Below are 21,421 nucleotides of genomic sequence, written 5' to 3'. Positions count from 1 at the left end.
GAATCAACCCAACACAGCCAATGTCGTGGACAGAGATGACGAGTCAGATTTTGCCTTGGCAAGTTCATCATCCATTTGTCGTTCCGATGAATGGATTATGGATTCCGGATGTACCTATCATATGTGTCCCAATCGGGACTGGTTTACTGATTTCACAAAGATTGATGGTGGAGCAGTACTTATGGGCAATGATAGTGCCTGTAAGACTCAAGGAGTAGGTAGCATTCGGTTAAAGCTGCATGATGGCAGCGTCAAGACTCTGACAGAAGTTCGGTACGTTCCGGACTTGCGGAAGAATCTCATCTCACTGGGATCTCTGGATTCAAAGGGATTCAGAATCGCCATTGAAGATGGAACTCTCAAAGTACTAATGGGAGTTCGGGTGGCAATGAAGGGTTTGAGGCGAGGAAACTTGTACTTCTTGCAAGGAAGTACTGTTGATGGAAGAGCTTCCACAGGCTGTGAGAAGCTAGATGAGACTGATGCCGACACCACCAGTCTTTGGCATATGCGTATGGGACACGCAGGAGAAAAAGCTTTGCAAACACTGGTGAAGCAAGGCTTACTCAAAGGTGCCAAGACATGTAAACTGTCTTTCTGTGAGCACTGTGTATTGGGGAAGCAGAGGCGGATCAAGTTTGGAACCGCAGTACACAATACACAGGGAATTCTTGACTATGTGCATTCCGATGTTTGGGGACCTACCCAAAATGCATCTTTGGGAGGTAAACATTGGTTTGTAACTTTTGTTGATGATTATTCTCGTCGTGTGTGGGTGTATACGATGAAGAACAAAGATGAAGTGCTGAAAATCTTCCTTGATTGGAAGAAAATGGTTGAGACTCAGACCGGCAGGAAGATCAAGCGGCTCAGATCTGATAATGGAGGTGAGTACACTTCAGACCCCTTCATGGAAGTATGCCGGAGAGAGGGAATTGTCAGACATTTCACGGTACGAGGTACACCGCAGCAGAACGGTGTGGCAGAACGAATGAATCGTACTTTATTAGAGAAAGTGCGATGTATGTTGCTGAATGCTGGATTCAGTAAACAATTTTGGGCTGAAGCTGTGACCTATGCCTGTCACCTCATTAACCGACTACCAGCAGCTGCCAATAATGGGAAGACGCCCATTGAAATGTGGAGAGGTAAACATGCTACTGATTATGACTTTTTACACATTTTCGGATGTCCTGCTTACTATCATGCTAAAGAAAGTAAGCTTGATCCTAGAGCCAAGAAAGCAAAATTCTTGGGCTTTAGTATCGGTGTAAAAGGGTATAGACTCTGGTGTGTAGAGTCCAAAAAGGTAATCATCAGTAGAGATGTTACATTCAACGAATCTGAGATGCTTAAGTCACATAAGCATAAAGATTCCAGTGAAAGCAGCAGTGATGGCGAAACATTAGATGATTCGCAGAGTGTGGAGTTTATTACTTCAAAGAAGTTGGGAAAGCATGGACAAGATGAGGTTGATAATCCAGTCATAGTACCTCCAAGTCAACCTGAGTCAATAGCAACCAACAGACCGAGACGAGAGAAACGTGTACCGATACGTTATTCAGACTATGTGACATATGCATTACCAGCTGAAGGGGGTGAGATCCCAACCACTTACAGAGAAGCCGTACAGTCCAGTGAACAAGTTGAATGGACAAAGGCGATGAATGAAGAGATGCAGTCTCTTCACCAGAACCAGACTTGGGAGCTTGTGCCGCTTCCAAAAGGAAAGAAGACAATTGGCTGTAAGTGGATCTTCAATCAGAAAGATGATCAAGCTGCTAAAAATGGAGTGAGATACAAAGCTAGGTTGGTAGCCAAGGGCTACGCTCAGACAGAGGGAATTGACTACAGTGAAGTATTCTCTCCTGTTGTGAAACATTCATCCATTCGGATATTGTTAGCTTTGGTTGCACAATATGATCTTGAGTTAGCACAGCTTGATGTAAAGACAGCTTTCTTACATGGTGATCTGGAAGAGGAGATTTATCTGTCTCAACCAGAAGGATTCAAAGAAGCTGGCAAAGAGAATTGGGTATGCAGTCTGAAGAAATCTCTCTATGGCTTGAAGCAGTCACCTCGACAATGGTACAAGCGTTTCGATCGCTTTATGTTGGATCTGAAATACACTCGTTGCCAATACGATCATTGTGTATATTTCAGAAAACTTGCAAATGGATCTTTCATTTATTTGCTTTTATATGTAGATGATATGTTAATTGCATGTAAAAGCAAGGGGGAGATAGATCGCTTAAAAACTCAGTTAAGTAATGAGTTTGAAATGAAAGATCTAGGAGAAGCACGAAGAATACTGGGAATGGAGATCAGCAGAGATAGGGTGAAAGGTATAGTTCACCTTACTCAGAAACAGTATCTGAAGAGAATACTGCAACGATTCAACATCGACTCGAAGACGAAGCCGGTGAGTACTCCTATGGCCCCATATTTCAAGCTCAGTGCATTGCAGTCTCCTAAAACCGATGAAGAGCGAGACTACATGAAGAATGTACCATATGCAAGTGTTGTTGGAAGCTTAATGTATGCCATGGTGTGTACACGACCTGATATCTCCCAGGCCGTTAGCTTGGTTAGTCGCTATATGCATAATCCTGGAAAAGTTCATTGGCATGCGGCTAAGTGGATTCTACGGTATATTGTGGGGACCGTAGATGTTGGTTTGAGGTTTGAGAAGAGTGAAGATAGTCTAGTAACTGGATATGTTGACTCAGACTATGCAGGTGATCTTGACAAACGTCGATCGACAACTGGTTATGTGTTCACTATGGCTGGAGGACCAGTTAGTTGGCGATCAACTTTGCAGTCAACAATTGCACTATCATCAACTGAGGCTGAATACATGGCTGTAACAGAAGCCGTGAAAGAAGCTATTTGGTTACAGGGATTGGTAACAGATTTGGGCTTTGAGCAGCAAGAGGTTACCGTTTACTGTGACAGTCAGAGTGCAATTCATTTGGCCAAGAATCAAGTATATCACTCTCGAACAAAACATATAGATGTCAGATTTCACTTTGTACGTGAAATATTGGAAGAAGATGACATCAAACTTCAGAAGATTGGCACTGAAGATAATCCAGCAGATATGTTGACGAAGGTCGTCACAGGGATCAAGTTCCAACACTGTTTGGACTTGATCAGTATTGAACACTGCTGAGCACCCTCGGGTGCATTGGAGCGTATTCGATAGCAGAAGTCTCTCATGTCAAAGAATGTGGTGCATTCATTTGAAGAATGAATCAGTTTGTAAGCATCCTGGTATGGCACACTTGGGTGGAGGGGGTGATTGTTGAAATCAACCCAAGTGTAAGTGTGAGTGTGAAATGAGTTTGGGTTTGCAGCCACCAACTCATGCTCACCCACCACCACCCACCACCACCTACCATAGTTAGGCCACCCACCCTCTCCCAAGTCAGAAGAAGCTGCAACAGGTGGGCTGCTCTTCTCCTATAAATAGAAGAGAGCTCTGAAGATAAAATGCAGTGGGTAAAAGAGAGGAAGAGGAACGTGAGAGAGAGAGAAATAGAATTTTGTAGAGTGTTTTGTAAATCTCGTACAAATTCTATAAAAGAGGCTCCAGTGGACATAAGCAATTTGCTGAACCACTTTAAAATTGTTTTGTGTGATTTTCGGACAGACCAGAGGCACAACAGAAGAACCATGGACGTGATGAACCAGTGCATGCATGCAGTACGTGAAAAGCAGAAATGGACTGGGTCTTGATAGGAGTTTTACGTGCGAATGGGTTTACGGCAGCTACGCATTTTACGTCATCTTTATTTCCGTTAGTGTTGTTCTGTTTTGAGTTCTGTTTTACGTGTGTTTACGTGTTTGAGTTTTGGTTAGTTAGCTGCTAGTTTTTCCTTCATTTTCGGCATGAATGTAAATGGCTTTGCTTATTTAAAGCAGCCCAGAAATTGTCATGGTTTAAATCAGAAAATTTCATTCAATTATTGTGGTTTATTTCTCACCCGAAGAGAAAGCTATTTTACGTTAACATTATCTCAATTGTTGTGACCTATCATTGGCCTCAGAGCCAGGTTTTATTATGGGAACCAATAAGGAGCGTATCGAGTAGCTGGAAGCGGGACTTGATGGAGTGCAAGAGGGGTTACACAAGATGGAGCTCGGCATGGCCGACCGGCTTCATCATGTGGAAGAAACTCTCAACCGTCTCTACGATGTTTTGCCAACAACCAGGAGAATCTCATCCATGGGCACCAATATCACCGGGAAGGCAACGATGGAGGACGGCTGGTTGTATCATCTAAAACAGCAAAACTTGAATTTCCTCGATTTTCAAGAGATGATCCGACGAAATGGTTCAACCGTGTGAACCAATTTTTCGAGTTCCAGAATACTCCCGAAGCCCAAAGAGTTTCTTTAGCCTCCTACCATTTGGAAGGAGAGGCCAACCAATGGTGGCAGTGGATACGTAGGACATTCCAGGAAGATGGGCGCGTGCTGTCATGGATGAATTTTGATCGAGGATGAACTCTGGGCTCGCTTCGGGCCTTCGGATTGCGAGGATTTCGACGAAGCACTTTCACGGGTTAGACAGGTTGGTTCCTTGCATGAATACGAGAAGGAATTTGAATGCTTGGGCAATCGAGTTAGAGGCTGGACGCAAAGAGCTCTTGTAGGAACTTTTATGGGTAGCTTAAAGACGGAGATCTCGGATGGTATACGGATGTTTAAGCCCCAGACATTAAGAGAAGCAATCAGTTTAGCACGAATGAAGGATGATCAATTGGCTAGACAAAGGAGGTTTGTAAGACCTGCACCACCAACGTGAGCTCCCCTAGCTCTTCCCCCTACTACTCGAGCAACAACACCAACCCCTGTCGTTCCCGTGAGACGTCTTAGTTGGGAAGAAATGCAGCGGAGAAGGGCCCAAAATTTAAGCTTTAATTGTAATGACTGTTTTACTGCAGGACACAAGTGTCAGGGCCCACGAATACTCATGTTGGAGAGCTGCGTGGATAACGACAACCTGTTATGCGATGATGTCACCGAAGAACAACCAGTTGAAGAGAATTTCGAAGGGCCTCCTGAACCAGAAATTACGTTGCATGCACTTACGAGATGGACAGCTCCCAAAACCATGCAAATCACAGCCAAAATCTACGCCCACGATGTCGTCGTATTAATCGACAGCGGATCGACTCACAATTTCATTAGTGAGCGTATGGCCAATCTGCTGCGTCTACCCATAGTCCCTACGGAAACTTTCATGGTCCAAGTTGCTAATGGAGAAAATCTCAAATGTCAAGGGAGGTTTGAGGAGGTACAAATCAATTTACACGGCACCATTTTTTCACTAACTCTATATTCCTTACCTCTCTCAGGGATAGACGTGGTTTTGGGAATTCAATGGCTTGAAACTCTTGGTTTTGTGGTGTGTGATTGGAGGAAATTAACCATGGAATTCACCTGGAAAAACCAGACAAAGAAATTGGTGGGCATAGACGGACAAAATATCCAAGCGGCATCAATCGAAGAGATAACTAAGGGGATTCGTCCCAGCCATGCTCTGTTTGCTGTGTGCCTACAGGTTGCCCAAACGGAACTTCCACAGAATATTCATCCAAGCTTGCGTGATTTATTGCAAGAATTTTCAGATTTGTTCATTGAGCCTTCAAGCTTACCACCAACACAAGAGGTTGACCACGGAATTGCCCTCAAGGAAGGAACCAAACCAGTTAACGTTCGGCCTTACAGATATGCGCACTATCAAAAGAACGAGATTGAGAAGCAGGTCCAAGATATGCTGCAATCCGGACTTGTGCGACCCAGCACTAGTCCCTTCTCATCGCCTGTATTGCTAGTAAAAAAGAAAGACGGAAACTGGCGATTTTGTACAGATTATTGCGCACTCAATGCCGCAACCATTAAAGATCTATTTCCGATTCCCACAATGGACGACATGTTGGATGAACTCTACGGTGCTTCTTATTTTACCAAGCTGGATCTGAGGGCGGGATACCATCAGGCCATGACGACCACACCGATATTAGCTATGCCAAACTTCAACGATGTTTTCACTATCAAAACAGATGCGTCCGGAGAAGGAATTGGAGCGGTCCTATCACAACAAGGCAAACCAGTGGCATACATGAGTCGAGCCCTCAGAATGACAAAAAAATATGGTCGACGTATGCTAAGGAGATGTTGGCTATCGTCGAAGCCATACGTACCTGGCGGCCTTATCTTCTCAGCCACAAATTCTATATTCAGACCGATCAGCGCAGCCTCAAATATTTTCTAGAGCAACGAATCGCAACACCGGAGCAACAAAAATGGGTTGCTAAACTCCTGGGCTACGACTACAAAATTAAATACAGACCGGGCCGTGAGAATTCCGTAGCAGATGATCTCTCCTGAAAACAGGGCAACCCCATTCTTCATGGAATTTCCTTTCCGCAAGTTAGCTTATGGGAGGAAATTAAAAAAGCTGCAGAAGAAGACCAATACATTCAGTCAAAGGGCCGTGCGGCCACTGAGCAACCGGGAGGATCATATATGTGGCATCAAGGACTGTTACTATACAAAGGAAGGGTCATTGTGCCAAACGATGCGACCTTAAGGGCAAAACTGTTACACGAAATGCATGACACCAAGATAGGGGGTCATTCGGGAATCCTACGAACATTCAACAAGCTGAGACAACAGTTTTATTGGCCTGGGATGCATAACTCAGTGCAAGACTACGTCAAAGGGTGCGAGGTATGCCAAAAAATAAAAGCCGAAACATTGGCTCCAGCTGGGTTTCTTCAACCGCTGCCAATCCTGTGCCAAGTGTGGGATGATATCACCTTAGACTTTATCGAGGGCCTCCCAGCGTTGCAAGGAAAGGACACCATCATGGTGGTTGTCGACAGACTTAGTAAGTCCGCTCATTTCCTTACTTTAAGTCACCCTTTTACAGCAAAAATGGTAGCCGAAAAATTTGTTGAAGGCATCATCAAGCTTCACGGTATGCCCAGATCAATTGTTAGTGATCGAGACCCAATCTTCATCAGTAACTTCTGGAAGGAATTTTTTAAGCTATCGGGCACCAAATTACAGCTCAGCTCCGCTTACCACCCCCAGACGGATGGCCAGTCGGAAGTCGTTAATCGCTGTGCCGAACAATTCCTTCGGTGTTTTGTTCATCAGTGGCCACGGAAATGGAGTGGCTATTTACCTTGGGCGGAATACTGGTATAATACGACATACCATATTTCAACGGGGATGACTCCTTTCCAGGCGTTGTATGGGAGATTGTCGCCTTCCATTCCAACGTATAAAGATGGGCTCTCACCAGTACATGAAGTTGACCAGCAACTCATAACCTGGGATGAACTGCTTTAGCAACAGAAGGCAAATTTAGAACGATCAGTAAACAGAATGAAGCAAATGGCAGATAAGAAGCGCGATATCGGCGAAAAGGTATTGTTGAAGTTACACCCATACCGCCAGCAAACAGTCTTCAAACGGGTCCATCAGAAACTAGCCAGCCGTTTTTATGGTCTATATCAGATCCTAGAGAAGATCGGGCCAGTTGCATACAAATTACAATTACCAGACGAGGCACGCATTCACCCGGTATTTCATGTGTCACTACTCAAACGGTACCTAGATGACGGGAGGAACGTTGAAAAACCACAGACGGAGTTACCACCATTCACCGATGAAGGGGTGGTCTTATTAGAGCCACACACAATTTTAGACTACCGCTGGGTCAAGCAAGGACCTCACCTGGTTGAAGAACGCTTAGTGCAATGGAAGCACCTTCCAGCTGAAGAAGCAACATGGGAGCCAATAAAAACATTACGGAAGATGTTTCCAAATTTGGACCTTGAGGACAAGGATCCACTTGATGGGGGAGGTATTGTTAGGCCACGTCGTTCAGAGAGGGGCCATAAGCCAAATCCCAAATACTTGGGATAAGTGGGGACGTGAAGAACCATGGACGTGATGAACCAGTGCATGCATGCAGTACGTGAAAAGCAGAAATGGACTGGGTCTTGATAGGCAAGAGTTTTACGTGCGAATGGGTTTACGGCAGCTACGCATTTTACGTCATCTTTATTTCCATTAGTGTTGTTCTGTTTTGAGCTCTGTTTTATTCTCTGTTTTACGTGTATTTACGTGTTTGAGTTTCGGTTAGTTAGCTGCTAGTTTTTCCTTCATTTTCGGCATGAATGTAAATGGCTTTGCTTATTTAAAGCAGCCCAGAAATTGTCATGGTTTAAATCAGAAAATTTCATTCAATTATTGCAGTTTATTTCTCGCCCGAAGAGAAAGCTATTTTACGTTAACATTATCTCATTGTTGGGACCTATCACCACCAAGGTTCAGGGAATGGATAATTCTACTTGCTTGGTGGAATTATGGAATTTTCACCTAATAGACATGTCGCTAGTCCTTGCCAATCTCAATCATCTTGTCCACAAAACATCCATAATCATCTGGCATTTCTCGAACTGTTTGATCCAAGAACTTCATGAAATCCATGGCTGAGGGATTTGGGAATCAAAAGAGAGAATGCGAAATTTTGGATCTGAAGGATTAATGGACGAAGTTTGATTCATAGTTGTCGCGGGGGTGACATGGTGAGCAAGAAAGTACATCTGGGCGGAGGGTATTAAACTAGCTAATTAAAAAAAATGGGGATGGATAACGGCTTTATAGTTTGAAAATATTCTATTTACATGAAAATTATAAAAACATTTAAAATTTAAATTTTACAAATTAAATTTTATTATTTAAGTTATATAAATGGTAACCCATCAGCCCAAAAATATAAAATAACACATGCAACAAAGGTGGAGTTAAATAAAAATAATATTTCAAAAAAAAATTAAAAATAAGAAAAATTCTACTTATTATCATTACGCCACACTTAATTTGATTTTTTACCTTTTTATATTTTTCCTTAACAAGTATGTAATGTATGGATGATGAGTAGAAAAACTAATTAATTTAGTAGAAATAAAATTAAAAAATAAAAATAAAACATATGTGATTTGTAGTGTAGGAGGCTTTCTAGCAAAACCCTAAAAATAAACCGAGGGATCTAATTGAATCGTGAGTTATTGTTCCAAGCCATTGTCCAAAGATTGGACCGCTAAAATAACAATTTTGTAATCAAATTGGTCGGTTTGTCACATAGAGTTATAATTGGCATAGGAAAAGGAGACTATGTAATTATCTATGAATGATGATAGGCTTATCACCTCCTACTATCTATTTTCTACTCTCTTTTTTATATTATTTTTACTTAATGATTAAAAAAGTAACTATTAGTAAAGTTGTATATTTTTTTTAATTTTTTCTTAATGATTAAAGATGTTAACAAAATACTTAAAAAGAAAATATTAAAAAAAATAGAAATTTCAAATACACTATAAAGTAGTAAATAGGTGGAAGGAAGTAGTAAACATATCACTATCCATCATCTATTCCGAAGTTATTGAATATCTCAACATCATTTTCTCCTAAATTTGAGTCAGGGTAAACTGAAAAATAACTAGATATTTAGAAAAGAACTGCCCAAGCCAATAGAGACTCATTGGAGTAGCGCACGGCATTTATAATATTTTTATTAAATTTTTCTCTTTTTGAAAAATCAATAAAATATCTTATTTAAATTATTTAATTATTATTTACAGATTATTTTATAAATATTCACAGAATTTGAAACACTCTTGATGTCTAAACGAGCCCAAAGAGATCATAAAGAAATATTAGAAATGGCTGTTCAATCTTGCTATTCATTTGCATATAATAATAAGATACGGCTAATGATTTTTTTGGGTCAAAATCAATTTGTCAATCCGTCCATTTTGAAATGATTCTATTTTTCTTTTAAAGAAGAAATAGAGGCCGTAAAACTCTATACATGAATCAGTCGTCCATTTTTAATTTAAATATTTAACACAAATTATTTACTTAAAATTAAAATAATCATTTAAACAAAAACTAACACATTTGCCGTTAATAAATCTAGGATAGTGTGCATCAATTTCTTTTATTATTATACCTTTTTTATAAAATTGGAAAGATATACTTAATCCCCATCTCAACAGTCACACCACAAACCACAAATACATGAAAAAAAAATGTTATTTTTCCTTACAATTTTCACTTCCGTAACAATTTGTGCTAACATGTCAAATATCAGCCGAAGATTATGAAATTTACAATTTGAATTTAAAAAAAAAAAAAAAGGAACTGAGAAAATGGATATCGTATGCAATACATGTATAACTACTACTTATCCCAAAAAATAAACATGTACCAATACTTAAAAAACAAATGCTTTCAAGCTAGAAGCAAATGTTTTGCTAACTTGTGCTATTTCATTGGAACTATATTACCTAACTAAAATATGAGTAGTTTGAAGCAATCCTTGTTGTGTGTTACACACAACACATTTTTACTCATCTTAACAATCATATTATTTACAAACCATATGTGTAACACACCATTTACAATGAAACACATTTTTAAAAAACTTTGCTACTCATCATCCTCACATACCGCACATCATACTTTTTTTATTAATTTTTATTTTAATTTTTTTATTTTATTCTTCTTAAATAATTGAATTCTTCTACTTTTCAGACATAAACTACACATTTGGTAAGGAGAAAAAATAAATAAATAAGTGTAGTTTGTGATATGTGAAGATGATGAATAATTTTATTTTTTTTAATTTTAATTTTCAAACTACACAACTTCACAAAACTTGATTGAAAAACATCTCTTCCATAAAAGTACAAAAAATTCTACTTTCAAATCAGTGTATAGAGCACTCTAGTAAAATCCTTACATGACATAATTTGATTTAAAAGATAAATTTTATAACTTAAATCTTACAAATCAAATCTTACTATTTAAATTATATGGATGGTGTACTCTACGCACTGGCTTGAAAACTGAATAACTCAAGAAATAATAAGTTTAAAGTAAGCAAGTTTTTTGTGCAGACTCTCAGCTAAAAAGTGTATCCACATTAAAAATTCATGTGAATTCTGAGATTACACCCCTTAAATCTACCTTCCCATAAAATGACGCAAAAAGGATAGACTCACAATATATAAAATAAGTTTGAAATAGGTAGTGAGTTAGATAACAAGCATCAGGACGCTCCCCAGATAGAGAATTGCATTCAAGATTTACGCCCCGCTTGGTTACACAGATGAGATGAGATGAGATGAGATGAGATGTTTTAAATAGTAATAAATAAAATATTGTTATAATATAATTTTTGAATATTAATTTTGTATTGAGATTTGAAAAAGTTAGATTGTTTATTATATTTTGTATTGAAATTTGAAAAAAGTATAATGATGAGTTGAGATGAGATGAGATGAGATTTTTAGTTTTGGCTAACCAAACAAGGCCTTAGCAACTCACATTGCTTCCCAAGAACAAATGCGCATCACTTTGCAAGAACAAGATTTGTGCTTTCTTTTCAAGCTTATTTAGCAACGAATACATTGGACCAATAATTCAAAAGCTTAAAATTACTCTAGTGATGATAATGCTCGTGCAACATTCCGAGAAATTCGATCATGAATTGGCTCCTGCAACAATAAAAAAGTTATGTTTACTATTTGCTTCATATGAAAATAAAAATATGCGGTTGATTTACCTCCATGCTCGGCATCTCAAACTTTGAATTTGTTATCTTCTCGTACAAAAATATGTATCTGTCAATGAAGTAAAATTTTTGTTACTTATCCCAAAAACTAAATTTATAGGAAAATGTTAGTTACCTTAACATAAATTATTTTTTTTTATTGGCACCGGGTGTCTTAAGATCAAAGTCCCAACAAATCCCGAGAGGGCAAAGTCCCCCAATTAGAAGTTTCTTGTAAGTACACCTTAGGTAATTCAAGGGGAAGTTTCTCTCGTCTAATGACCCTTAGAAATTGTTTACAACAAGAGAATTCGAACCTTAGACATGAAGGGAGTATACTACCAAGTAATGTTTTGAATACCATACCAGATGCCGTACCGGTCAAGGCACTAGAACGAAATATTTCGGTACCGGTACCATTTCGTATACCGTTTCAAAATAGTCGATATATAAATAAATTATATATATAAATATATATATCAATTATATTCCAAAATAATAGTCTATATATGAATAAATTATACATAAATACATATATATATAAATTATAAATAGCCTGGTCTGAATTCGGAGTCAAAAATAAGCTTGTAGTTTGAAAAAATGAAAAAAAAAAAAAAAAAAAAAAAAAAAAAAAGTAAAGACCGAAATACCAGCTAATACGACCGGTATGTAGACCGGTACGAAACAGGTAAAATACCTGTACCAGACCAGTGGCCGGTACGGTACGGTATTTAAAACACTGCTACCAAGACCAAAACCTTTACAACTCGAGCCAACTCCTAGGGGTTTTAAAATAAAAGAATGAGGCAAACCATCTAAATATAAAAAGTTTGATACTTAGTGCATACAATCCAAGAGAGTGAATCTACATAAACATTATTGGACATAAGACTCGACCATGACCATGATGATCAACTCTATCAAGATGATATTGAGAGCTTTTATGACAGAGTCACATGTTCAGCACCAATGGAAGACCAGGCCTACACACATGGTTGCCCTAGATAGCTTCCAGGTGAAACTACAAGTAGGGAAATAATAAACTTACAATTATTTTACAACTTTATTATAAATGGAAGATAGGTATTAAAATTGAAATTATTTTCAATGAAGTTGCAAGCTTACATTGGTTAGTCATAAAATAAGTTGAAAAGTAGTTGTAAGTATATCATTACTCTTACTAGTAAACTTGTAAGTTTACTCCATTGTTTTTACTCAGAATCTCTGACTTTAAAATGCCTTCTTATTGTCACTGGCCTACCATAATTGTTTATTTCAAATAAACAACGTTATTTGCATTCCCTTCACAGACAGCTAGCAACCAGGGCATCAGTTGCTTGTAATAAATGGGGAAGTTTATGGAATGAAATGCTGACAATTTAAAGCTCTCAAGAACCAAATCAATCAACACAAATACGCTTAAATCAAGGAAAAGTATTAGTTACTCCTAGAGTATTTCTTACCTAAGCTCTAATGTTAACGACATGGCATCCTGTGATAAGGTGAGAGAATCACAAGATGAGAGAATCACGCATCTATACTCTAGAACTAGCTAATAATTATTATAAAACCAATGGGAGACAATATGTATTAGATGTGGCTTATAGAGACAATTGGCAGTTTCCAAACATTTTCTCCAAAATTGAACCCCATGATGGCTTTAGACCTACATAAAACTTTTCTTTTTTTTTAAGAAGACCTACAGACATAACTATACATTCTCCGTTCATTTTATCCTTACTTATAAGAAAGAAGTCTACAACCGGACACCTGATTAAATAACATAAAAGACATACCGCAAAGCTAGTTCACAAACAAGATCTTCTGGAGCATCAGGGAGGACCTGGACATTGTATTACCATTGTAAGATAGATGTGTATGGATATGGACCAACTCTAGAAGGAAATTGGCATTGGTCAATAATAGGAATTACCTCATCTTCATATGGATTGCAGTGATCTTTGAACCACAACCTCAAGAACTCCTATAGAGAAAAAGGTGAGTCAGCTTTAGTAGTTTATAAAACATATCGAACATGGTACATGCATTGTAACTAAATCATCAATTTTATGAGTCCCATAAGAGATATTGAAGCAAGATAGCTATTAAAGAATGACTTTACATCGATGTATCATTTTAACTCAGTGGAAACAAAAAGCTTTTCTTAAAGATTATTTGAAATTGAGATAGAGAACATAAGTAACTAGAACAACAAACATCCATGATCCATAAACCTTATCAGCTCTTTCAAGTTTATCTACCGATACATGCAACAGAGGTAAGCAAACGTTGCAGCACAAATAACACACCTTATCAACATTTTCTGGTTCAATAGAATTATGAAAGCGTTCTTCATAAGAATGGGCAATCCAATATCTGCTTGAATCGGGAGTATGCACCTAGAATTCCAAATCAAGATATGTACACCAATCACAATAGCAAAACTTTTTGTAAAGTGGGTGGATAAAAGGGAATTCAGAGACAAATAGATACAAATGCTTCAAAGAAGATCATAAACCTCATCAATTAAAAGAACTGAACCATCATCTGCCTTTCCAAATTCATATTTAGTATCCACCAATATCAGGCCATGTTCCAGAGCAACAGACTGCAATATAACCAAACGTAAGCCAGTCAAATTCAACAGTGTAAGGATTATCATATAGCAATCACATTGTAAGGTAGGATACAGAAAATTAAGATTTAAAAGTAGCAACTACTTGAAGAAGTGACGTCATGTCATGTCAATACGAGCAACAAAGTTAAATAAAAGTTTCCTTTTAACACCATTTTCAGCAGTGAAAGTATCTGTTAACTGTCTTAAGAAACTCATGCATTATCACTTATTCCTATTTGATTTATGGTCTATATCAACACTTATGACAAGGAAAACATAATTCTTTTTTCTGTGCACTATCAGTCAGTAGCTCTTAGTTGTTTTCAGGCAAAAAAAGAATTCAAGCTTCATGGAAGGCCAGAGCTACAACAATAATTACCACCAAACGATATGCCCAACTGTTCATCTTTCAAGCAAATTCCTAATGAAACCAATTCAAAAATGTTGGTGAAGAGCATCACCAAGAATGTAAAGTTATAAGCAGAAGTATATACATCAATTTGGATGCCAAATAATCTATTCCTAATAACATATCTTGTGTACTTGGGCAGCCTGTTTGTAGCAGAAATAATAGAGCTAATTACATTATGTTACACATGACGATGCATCTACGCACACATGCACACAAGCCCAACCATTCCATCTCAATGAGATATGAACATGAGATCTTAGCAATAAAAGCAAACAAACAAAAGCTAATTTACCTGTCCATATTCAAATAAGCTTAATGCTTTCCTACTTGCTTCATCATAATCAGCTTGAGTCATCAGTCCACGTTGAACTATCTGTGAGGCACATGCATCATATAAGTCAAATAACCAAGCTGGAACTCAAAATAACAGTACCTTACAAATCAATGGCTAATTGCTTGTTGGTTATACACACACATAAAAAAAGGGTCAAATCTATGGAGGTTTATTGAGATCATTAAACATATGATCTAATGTATTTTTTGGCACTGAGGTCTATAAAACAAATCTATCTTCAGCAGTTCTTTTCTGAACTTTTGAATGACATTAAGAGAACCAATAATAAAGAGATCCTCTTCTTCGTTGGTGGAAAATAAAATTGACTACAAACTACTAGAATACAAAGTATTTTTAAAAAGTTGTGAAGGTTTCTAATGACATCAGAAAGCAGTTCACTGTTAACTTCTGGTGCAAGTCTTAATCTTTTGATATTTGACCTTCACACAATAATTAATTTATTACCCTAAAAGTGAGAAGCTCTTTTTTTTTTTTAATTTCTCTCTCTTTTTTCATGAATTATTTCACTCAATTTTCTTCTTCCCTTCCCCTCCAAAAGAATGGTAGATTGTAAATAAAAATCTAGTCATAATAGAAGCAAGAGATCAAACCTCATCCGGAGTTACTGGGACATCATGATCTGCTGCCTTAGTTGTTGGTGTGAGTATGTTTGTAGGAAGCTTTTGGTTTTTAACCAAACCTTATTACATATTAAGAGACCATCAGTTTAGGGGAAAATTAGATTAAAATGAAAGCAATACCAAGGATTGAAATCACACCATCCGGGAGGACATTGCCACAATACTTTCGAACACCTTTGTTATAGATTGTCCATAATGATGTGTCAGTACTTCCAGTCACATAACTTCTAACTACAAATTAGCAACATATTTGGTGTCAATTGAAGAGTTGATGGTGTAACAAACAAATGGGAAAAAGATTGCTACAAAACCCTCATCTTCAAAAGTATGACATTAACATTATGTTGCAATCAAAATAAAAAGAAGGCCATGATATTTAAAGATTTCAAAAACAAAATCCTTCCCATGCACCCAAGGTTGGGAAAATAAACTTGGAATGAAAAAGATGACAAAGAGCCAACCAACTAGCCAGAAGATTAATCGCAAAGGGCAGATTTATTGAGTTAGACCATTTGACAGTAGATTAACCTTTAGAAGTTCATTATGACTGTTTGAAGTGACTATTTAACGTTGTCTAGGAGATTCATAGAGATGTCAATACATGATATGGAATACACTTCATTTGTCTCTCTCACACCCTAAACCACAAACTTCTTGAGTCTCTCTCACATCCTAAACCACACACTTCATGGATTTTGAAATTCTAATATGTATTAGAAAACATATATATGCTTAACCAAATCATGCTACAACTCCTCTCACTCAGGTTTTATCCAAATATAAAAGTTATAAAAGTCAGTAATAGGACGTACTACACAGTTACCACATATGGAAAAAAATAAAAAAAATATCTAGACGAACTATTATAGGGGATTTATCAAAACCATTAAATTTGATAAATGTTAAAGAAGATTCTGATAAGGGGAACTATCCTTTCCTGAATAGAAGAAAAGAGATCTGGAAATGTATGATGAGAAATATTTAAGAAGTAAAATGAAATACCCTTGTATGGTTTGCCCTCAATAAACCGTTCATTTTGCATCACGATATCATCGTTTCTATATCCCCTTTATTATACATACATGACTTCCTTTTCTATCAATGAAAGTTATAGAAAACATTTTTTTTATCAGTATAAGTTATGAAAAACATGATACTTCGAAAAAAAGCTCTTCCAATACAAACAAGAAAAAGTACAAAAGATTTGCCACCATCTCTAAAATGATAGCTTTAAGATACCAACTACAACAATAGTTTTATCCTGATAGGTGACTACACGATAGTTTTCAAACATTGATCATTGAAAAAACTCATTATTCATCATATCTTAAACTTATAATTTAGATAGCCAGGACAAAATATCCAGAATCCTTCTCATTACCCTTAACTAAAATTTTCATCTGCCTCTACATAAACAACATTCCACAAGATTACTCAGAAGATAAGGAAAGGTTGTGAGTTGTTGAGTGTAAAAATAATTAGTCCAAGGAAACTCCAACTCGGTATGCCTACAATAACTCACCAACAAATTCGATGGGAAAAACTGAACATTTCTTCACAATTGTAACATTTTTATCTGGGGACGAGATGACCGCATTTGAAGTTATGTGTCGGGTTTTTTCAAACCACCACAAACTCGTCTCATTAAGAACCTGAAATTCGAAAAATAAGAATGGACTAGTAATACTTTTTGCAACCACAATTATCTTTTCCCAGAACAAATTCAACTAAATCCAAAAAAATAAAAGATCTTTTAGATAAGAAGAAGCAAATTGAGAGAAGTAGACCTGGCCCTTAAAGGCAATGGAAGCAAGAATTCTGTCGAAAGCACTTAGTCGGTCAGTAGTGACGAGAACAAGATAATCCTCACTTTCGTAAATATCTCTAACCTGTGAGAAACAAAACAAAATAAAAACAAAAGAAAAGATGGGAAACAAAGCAGTAAGTCAATTCCTCATCCTAGACCAATGAAGTTTTCATCTTTTGTCTTGCTTAGGATTTACCTTTCCCCTGATTTTGAATTTGAGGCCAGGGACAGTGAGATGGAGGTTCGTTTCAGAGAGACAGTGAGGCAAGGAGTTTCTGATAGAGCCAATAAGCTCGTCTTTGCGACTGCTATTACCGATCAAAGAGTCCAAAGACAGTCGTTGCTGGTTATGGCTTTGGTTCTGGCTCGAACTCACCGATGCAGAGATTGATACGAACTTCTTGGATTTTGATTTTATTTTGAAGGAATAGATTGAAGGGAGAGTGTGGTTTGTGAATGAAATTCTGGGGTTGAATGTTTTGGTAGGGTTTAAGTTAGGTATACTCTCCGCCATTTTTACGCTCTATCAATGTCTACTTGTGGCCAGCCAGTAGGCTTATTGGGTTGTGGGGGTTTAGGAAGTGTAGCAAAGGATGTTATTTTACCATTTTTCCGTAATTATTTAATAAGATATTAAATAATTTATTTTTAACATTTCATGTTAGAAAACCGCTTTGCAGCGGTCCATCTGATGTTGAAGCATTTTTGCTCAGGCTGCAGCAACCTAAAGTTCCTGTTACAAGCACTGACAAAACATTTTAGTTGTTGAGAAATGCAGGAAAGTAAAATAAAATTACTTTCTTCTATCCAGACCTCTCATTTTAACAAAGAAAACAAAAGATATTAATTCTGGTTCAAAACAAAACATTTTCAAATCCTGGAATTTAACAAATCAAAAATGAAAAATTTCTCACCCACTTACCATGAATTATCTGTCAAACAACAAAAATCGGAAGATTAGTTCTATTAAAAGCTTTTAATTCCTTTTACATAAAGAAAAATGGCTTTGTTAAATATGGCTATAATTTATTTTTCTGGGCCATGAAAATCATCTCATACTTTGGGAGATTGAGGAGGATTTTCAAGATCTTTGGGGAGCCATAGATGAATTCTCTTAAAAATATTTTGAAAGGAGAAACAGGGGAAGGGAATTTTCAAACTTTTAGAAGCCAAATGGCACTGCTGCTGGTGGTATCAGTACCTTTAAGAGGGCAATGATTTGAGCTAGTTGAAGCGGGCGTTCGACGACATTGTAAATTTGTTCATGGCTAAACTCTCTAAGAGCATTGGCATTGGCTTCATCAAAACCATCTTCAAAATTTGATGAAAAGTACAAGTTTTCCATAAATCTAAAATCTTCCTATCCATAATCTCACATTGGATTAGCCATTGGATTCATCAAAATAATAATATAATATTATTATTTTAATAATAATATAATTTTTTTGTTCATATTTTACAATTAAACTAACTATATGTACATTAATAATTTGATCTCAAATTACTCCACCATGTGAATAAACTACACAAATATGTTAATATATCCCAAAATTGGTGCAATGCAATGCAAAAGAAGTGAGTAAAAAAATATCCTGTTTATACTGCAGTATAATGTACTACTGCTGGTCATGGATATTTAACGAAGTGTAGTTTATTTATGTATTAGTGCAATACTAAAGTAATTTGATCTCAAAATATCCATGTGAATAAACTACACAAATAAGACCTGCTTCCTGGCAGCTAGAATGGAGACAACCAACATCGCCCAAATATCCAAATAGAATTGTATAAATAAAATCTGCTAGAGTTCATTCAGAAAGACACATCCTGAGATTTTTTATTTGATTGCTTCGTATTGTTAATCTTTAGAAAGTTTGATGTTTGCAAAGCCACTTCACAGTTTGCTCAATCAAATAAACTGGGTCTGATAAGCATCAAATATACCAACAATAGATATACAAATCAGAAACAAGTGACAAAATCAACCAAAAAAAACTAGGGTCCCAAATCATCAAATATACCAACAATAAATCCATAAAATTAGAAACAAGTCAGAAAATTAACCAAAATAAACTAGAGATACAAATCATCAAATATGCCAACAATAAATTCATACAAATAAAAAACAAGTCAGAAAATCAACCTTAAAAAACTAGGGATGCAAATCATCAAATCGACCACAACAATAAATTCATACAAATCAAAAACAAGTTAGAAAATCAACAAAAAAAAAACTAGGGATTTTTATCATCATCAATATATACCAGTTGCATAACAGATTAACGAAGGACTAGGGTTGTAGGAGATTTGGAGAGGAGACGAACCTGAAGGAGAAAACTGTCGCGCCAAGTGCTGAAGGAGTCACTCTGCTTCAACGTGAAGAAAAAGAGAAGAGGAAGAATCGGTAAGGAACTATCGTTTACAGAGAGAAATAGAGAAAGGGGGAGAGCAAAAAACAGGGGAGGAAAAAGAGAAGAACATTGCGTGCACCTGATTTGAGGAGAGAAACCATGGATTTTGTTCCGATTTTGCGTGAAGGAGAAGAAGCCACAGGCTTCTGTGCTCGATCGATGGAACGAGAGAAAGAGAGAAAGGGGGGAAGAAAGACGCGGGGAGGGAAAGGAGAGAGAAACGAAATAAAATAATTCCGTATTTCACTTTTCACTTTTCACTTTTCAATTCCCTCTCATTCTATATAGCTTTCAGCACCCTGTCTTTCTCTCTCTCTAGTCTCTACTATATATCAAGTCTATATCTGAAGCAACCTCAACTTTATTAGCTAGAAACTTGATTATCATTATTCCGTCCATCATCTTTATCAACTAGAAACAACCTCAACTTGAAACAAAAACAAAGAAACAAATGAGAATGCGGATCTCCAAACAGTGAGAGTGGACAATGTTTTTCCCCTCCGAAAATTTGAAGAATGTGGATTTAAATTTCTAACGCACGCAGGTTATGAAAATTTGAGGGTGAAAATTTCTAATATGGGTAAATTTCTAATGCACGCAGGTTATGAAAATTTAGTAAACAAAACAACAACAAAATCATAAATAATCGTTAGTGATGGCTGATGAAGGAGAGAAATGCGAGAGAGAGGAAGAGAAAGTACCGGAGAGTCACAGAGGTGCTGCAACGCTGAGAGACGGCTGCCGCTGCTTGAGGGGAGGGCTCAGACGGATGCGGTGAGAGAGGAAACGAGTGATAGTCCGAAGGGTGGAGCCTCGACGAAATGGGAGGGAACCGGTACGACCGTACGAAACCCTAAGGCCATTCACCGAAACGGCGTCGTTTTTCCTTAGCTCAGAAACGACGCCGATTCAGTTAAAGGGGGTTAGGTTAGTCTAACCCTAAGCAAACAACGCCGTTCGGCGTCTGTGCAGTTGGGCTTCTTCCAGAAGTCTGGGCTTTCTGGCCCGGCCTACTGGGCTTCCTTTTTTTTTAATAGTTATGTTACTATTACAAATCAATGAAACAAAATTAAATATAAATTATAAATTATTTAATACACAAATTTGTAATAGTAGAATTTACTTTAAAACAATATTCATTTTAGTAAATAATATTAACACCAAAGTAATATTGAGAAATCCATTTTTTATCTTACTGTATCATTTCTTTGTAACAGAAAAATGAGTTTATACTAAAATACTTGATAAGAAATTTAATTTAAATTTTTATTTCCTTCGATTTCAAAATAAATTAATTCACTATATACATTATACATATACTATGCTATCATATATATTAGTAATACAATAAAACAACAAAGCAATAAAATACCAATATAATACCAATATAATAACCTAGCTCTAATACTAATAACGTAACCCAGATAATATATAATTAATAGGTAAAATGATAATTATAGGCAGTATAACCAGCTATATGCATGATTTTAATATAAACAAATGGTATAATTGACCATATCAACGAATAAATATAAAAGATAAAAATGATATA

The 21,421-nt window shown here is 36.9% G+C and overlaps 1 protein-coding gene across 7 annotated transcripts; it reads right to left on the bottom strand.

The window, feature by feature from the left end:
• Positions 1-11,073: 11,073 nt before the first annotated feature.
• Positions 11,074-20,706, bottom strand: LOC122299453 (phosphoribosylaminoimidazole-succinocarboxamide synthase, chloroplastic-like). 7 transcript variants are annotated; one of them, XM_043109759.1, is made up of 16 exons: positions 20,571-20,706; positions 19,949-20,296; positions 19,783-19,824; positions 17,655-18,191; positions 17,439-17,540; positions 17,174-17,303; positions 15,790-15,882; positions 15,622-15,710; positions 14,969-15,049; positions 14,166-14,255; positions 13,957-14,046; positions 13,581-13,631; positions 13,444-13,490; positions 11,660-11,717; positions 11,413-11,591; positions 11,074-11,183 (listed from the first exon to the last, which is right to left on the bottom strand). In XM_043109759.1, exons 4-15 carry the CDS (start codon positions 17,970-17,972, stop codon positions 11,532-11,534), a joined length of 1,209 nt encoding a protein of 402 aa, XP_042965693.1. In that variant the 5' UTR covers positions 17,973-18,191; positions 19,783-19,824; positions 19,949-20,296; positions 20,571-20,706; the 3' UTR covers positions 11,074-11,183; positions 11,413-11,531. The 7 variants fall into 7 exon arrangements, with proteins under 7 accessions (XP_042965693.1, XP_042965694.1, XP_042965699.1 ...); XM_043109760.1 differs by having other exon boundaries at positions 19,949-20,213; positions 20,571-20,693; XM_043109765.1 differs by having other exon boundaries at positions 19,783-19,827; positions 19,949-20,675.
• Between the last annotated feature and the right edge of the window lie 715 nt (positions 20,707-21,421).

Source organism: Carya illinoinensis, chromosome 16 (genome assembly GCF_018687715.1).
Source record: "Carya illinoinensis cultivar Pawnee chromosome 16, C.illinoinensisPawnee_v1, whole genome shotgun sequence".
NCBI classification, from domain to species: Eukaryota; Viridiplantae; Streptophyta; class Magnoliopsida; order Fagales; family Juglandaceae; genus Carya; species Carya illinoinensis.
Note: the sequence above shows the minus strand (reverse complement) of the source record. Positions and strands in the feature narration are given on the sequence as shown.

Excerpts from the sequence above, each read along its gene's own strand:
- LOC122299453 (XM_043109759.1), bottom strand. The coding sequence starts at position 17,972 with ATGGCGGAGAGTATACCTAACTTAAACCCTACCAAAACATTCAACCCC. Across the intron at positions 15,711-15,789 it reads TGGCAATGTCCTCCCGGATG|GTTTGGTTAAAAACCAAAAG; the intron begins GTGTGATTTCAA and ends ATATGTAATAAG. Across the intron at positions 14,256-14,968 it reads GCTTATTTGAATATGGACAG|TCTGTTGCTCTGGAACATGG; the intron begins GTAAATTAGCTT and ends GTTATATTGCAG.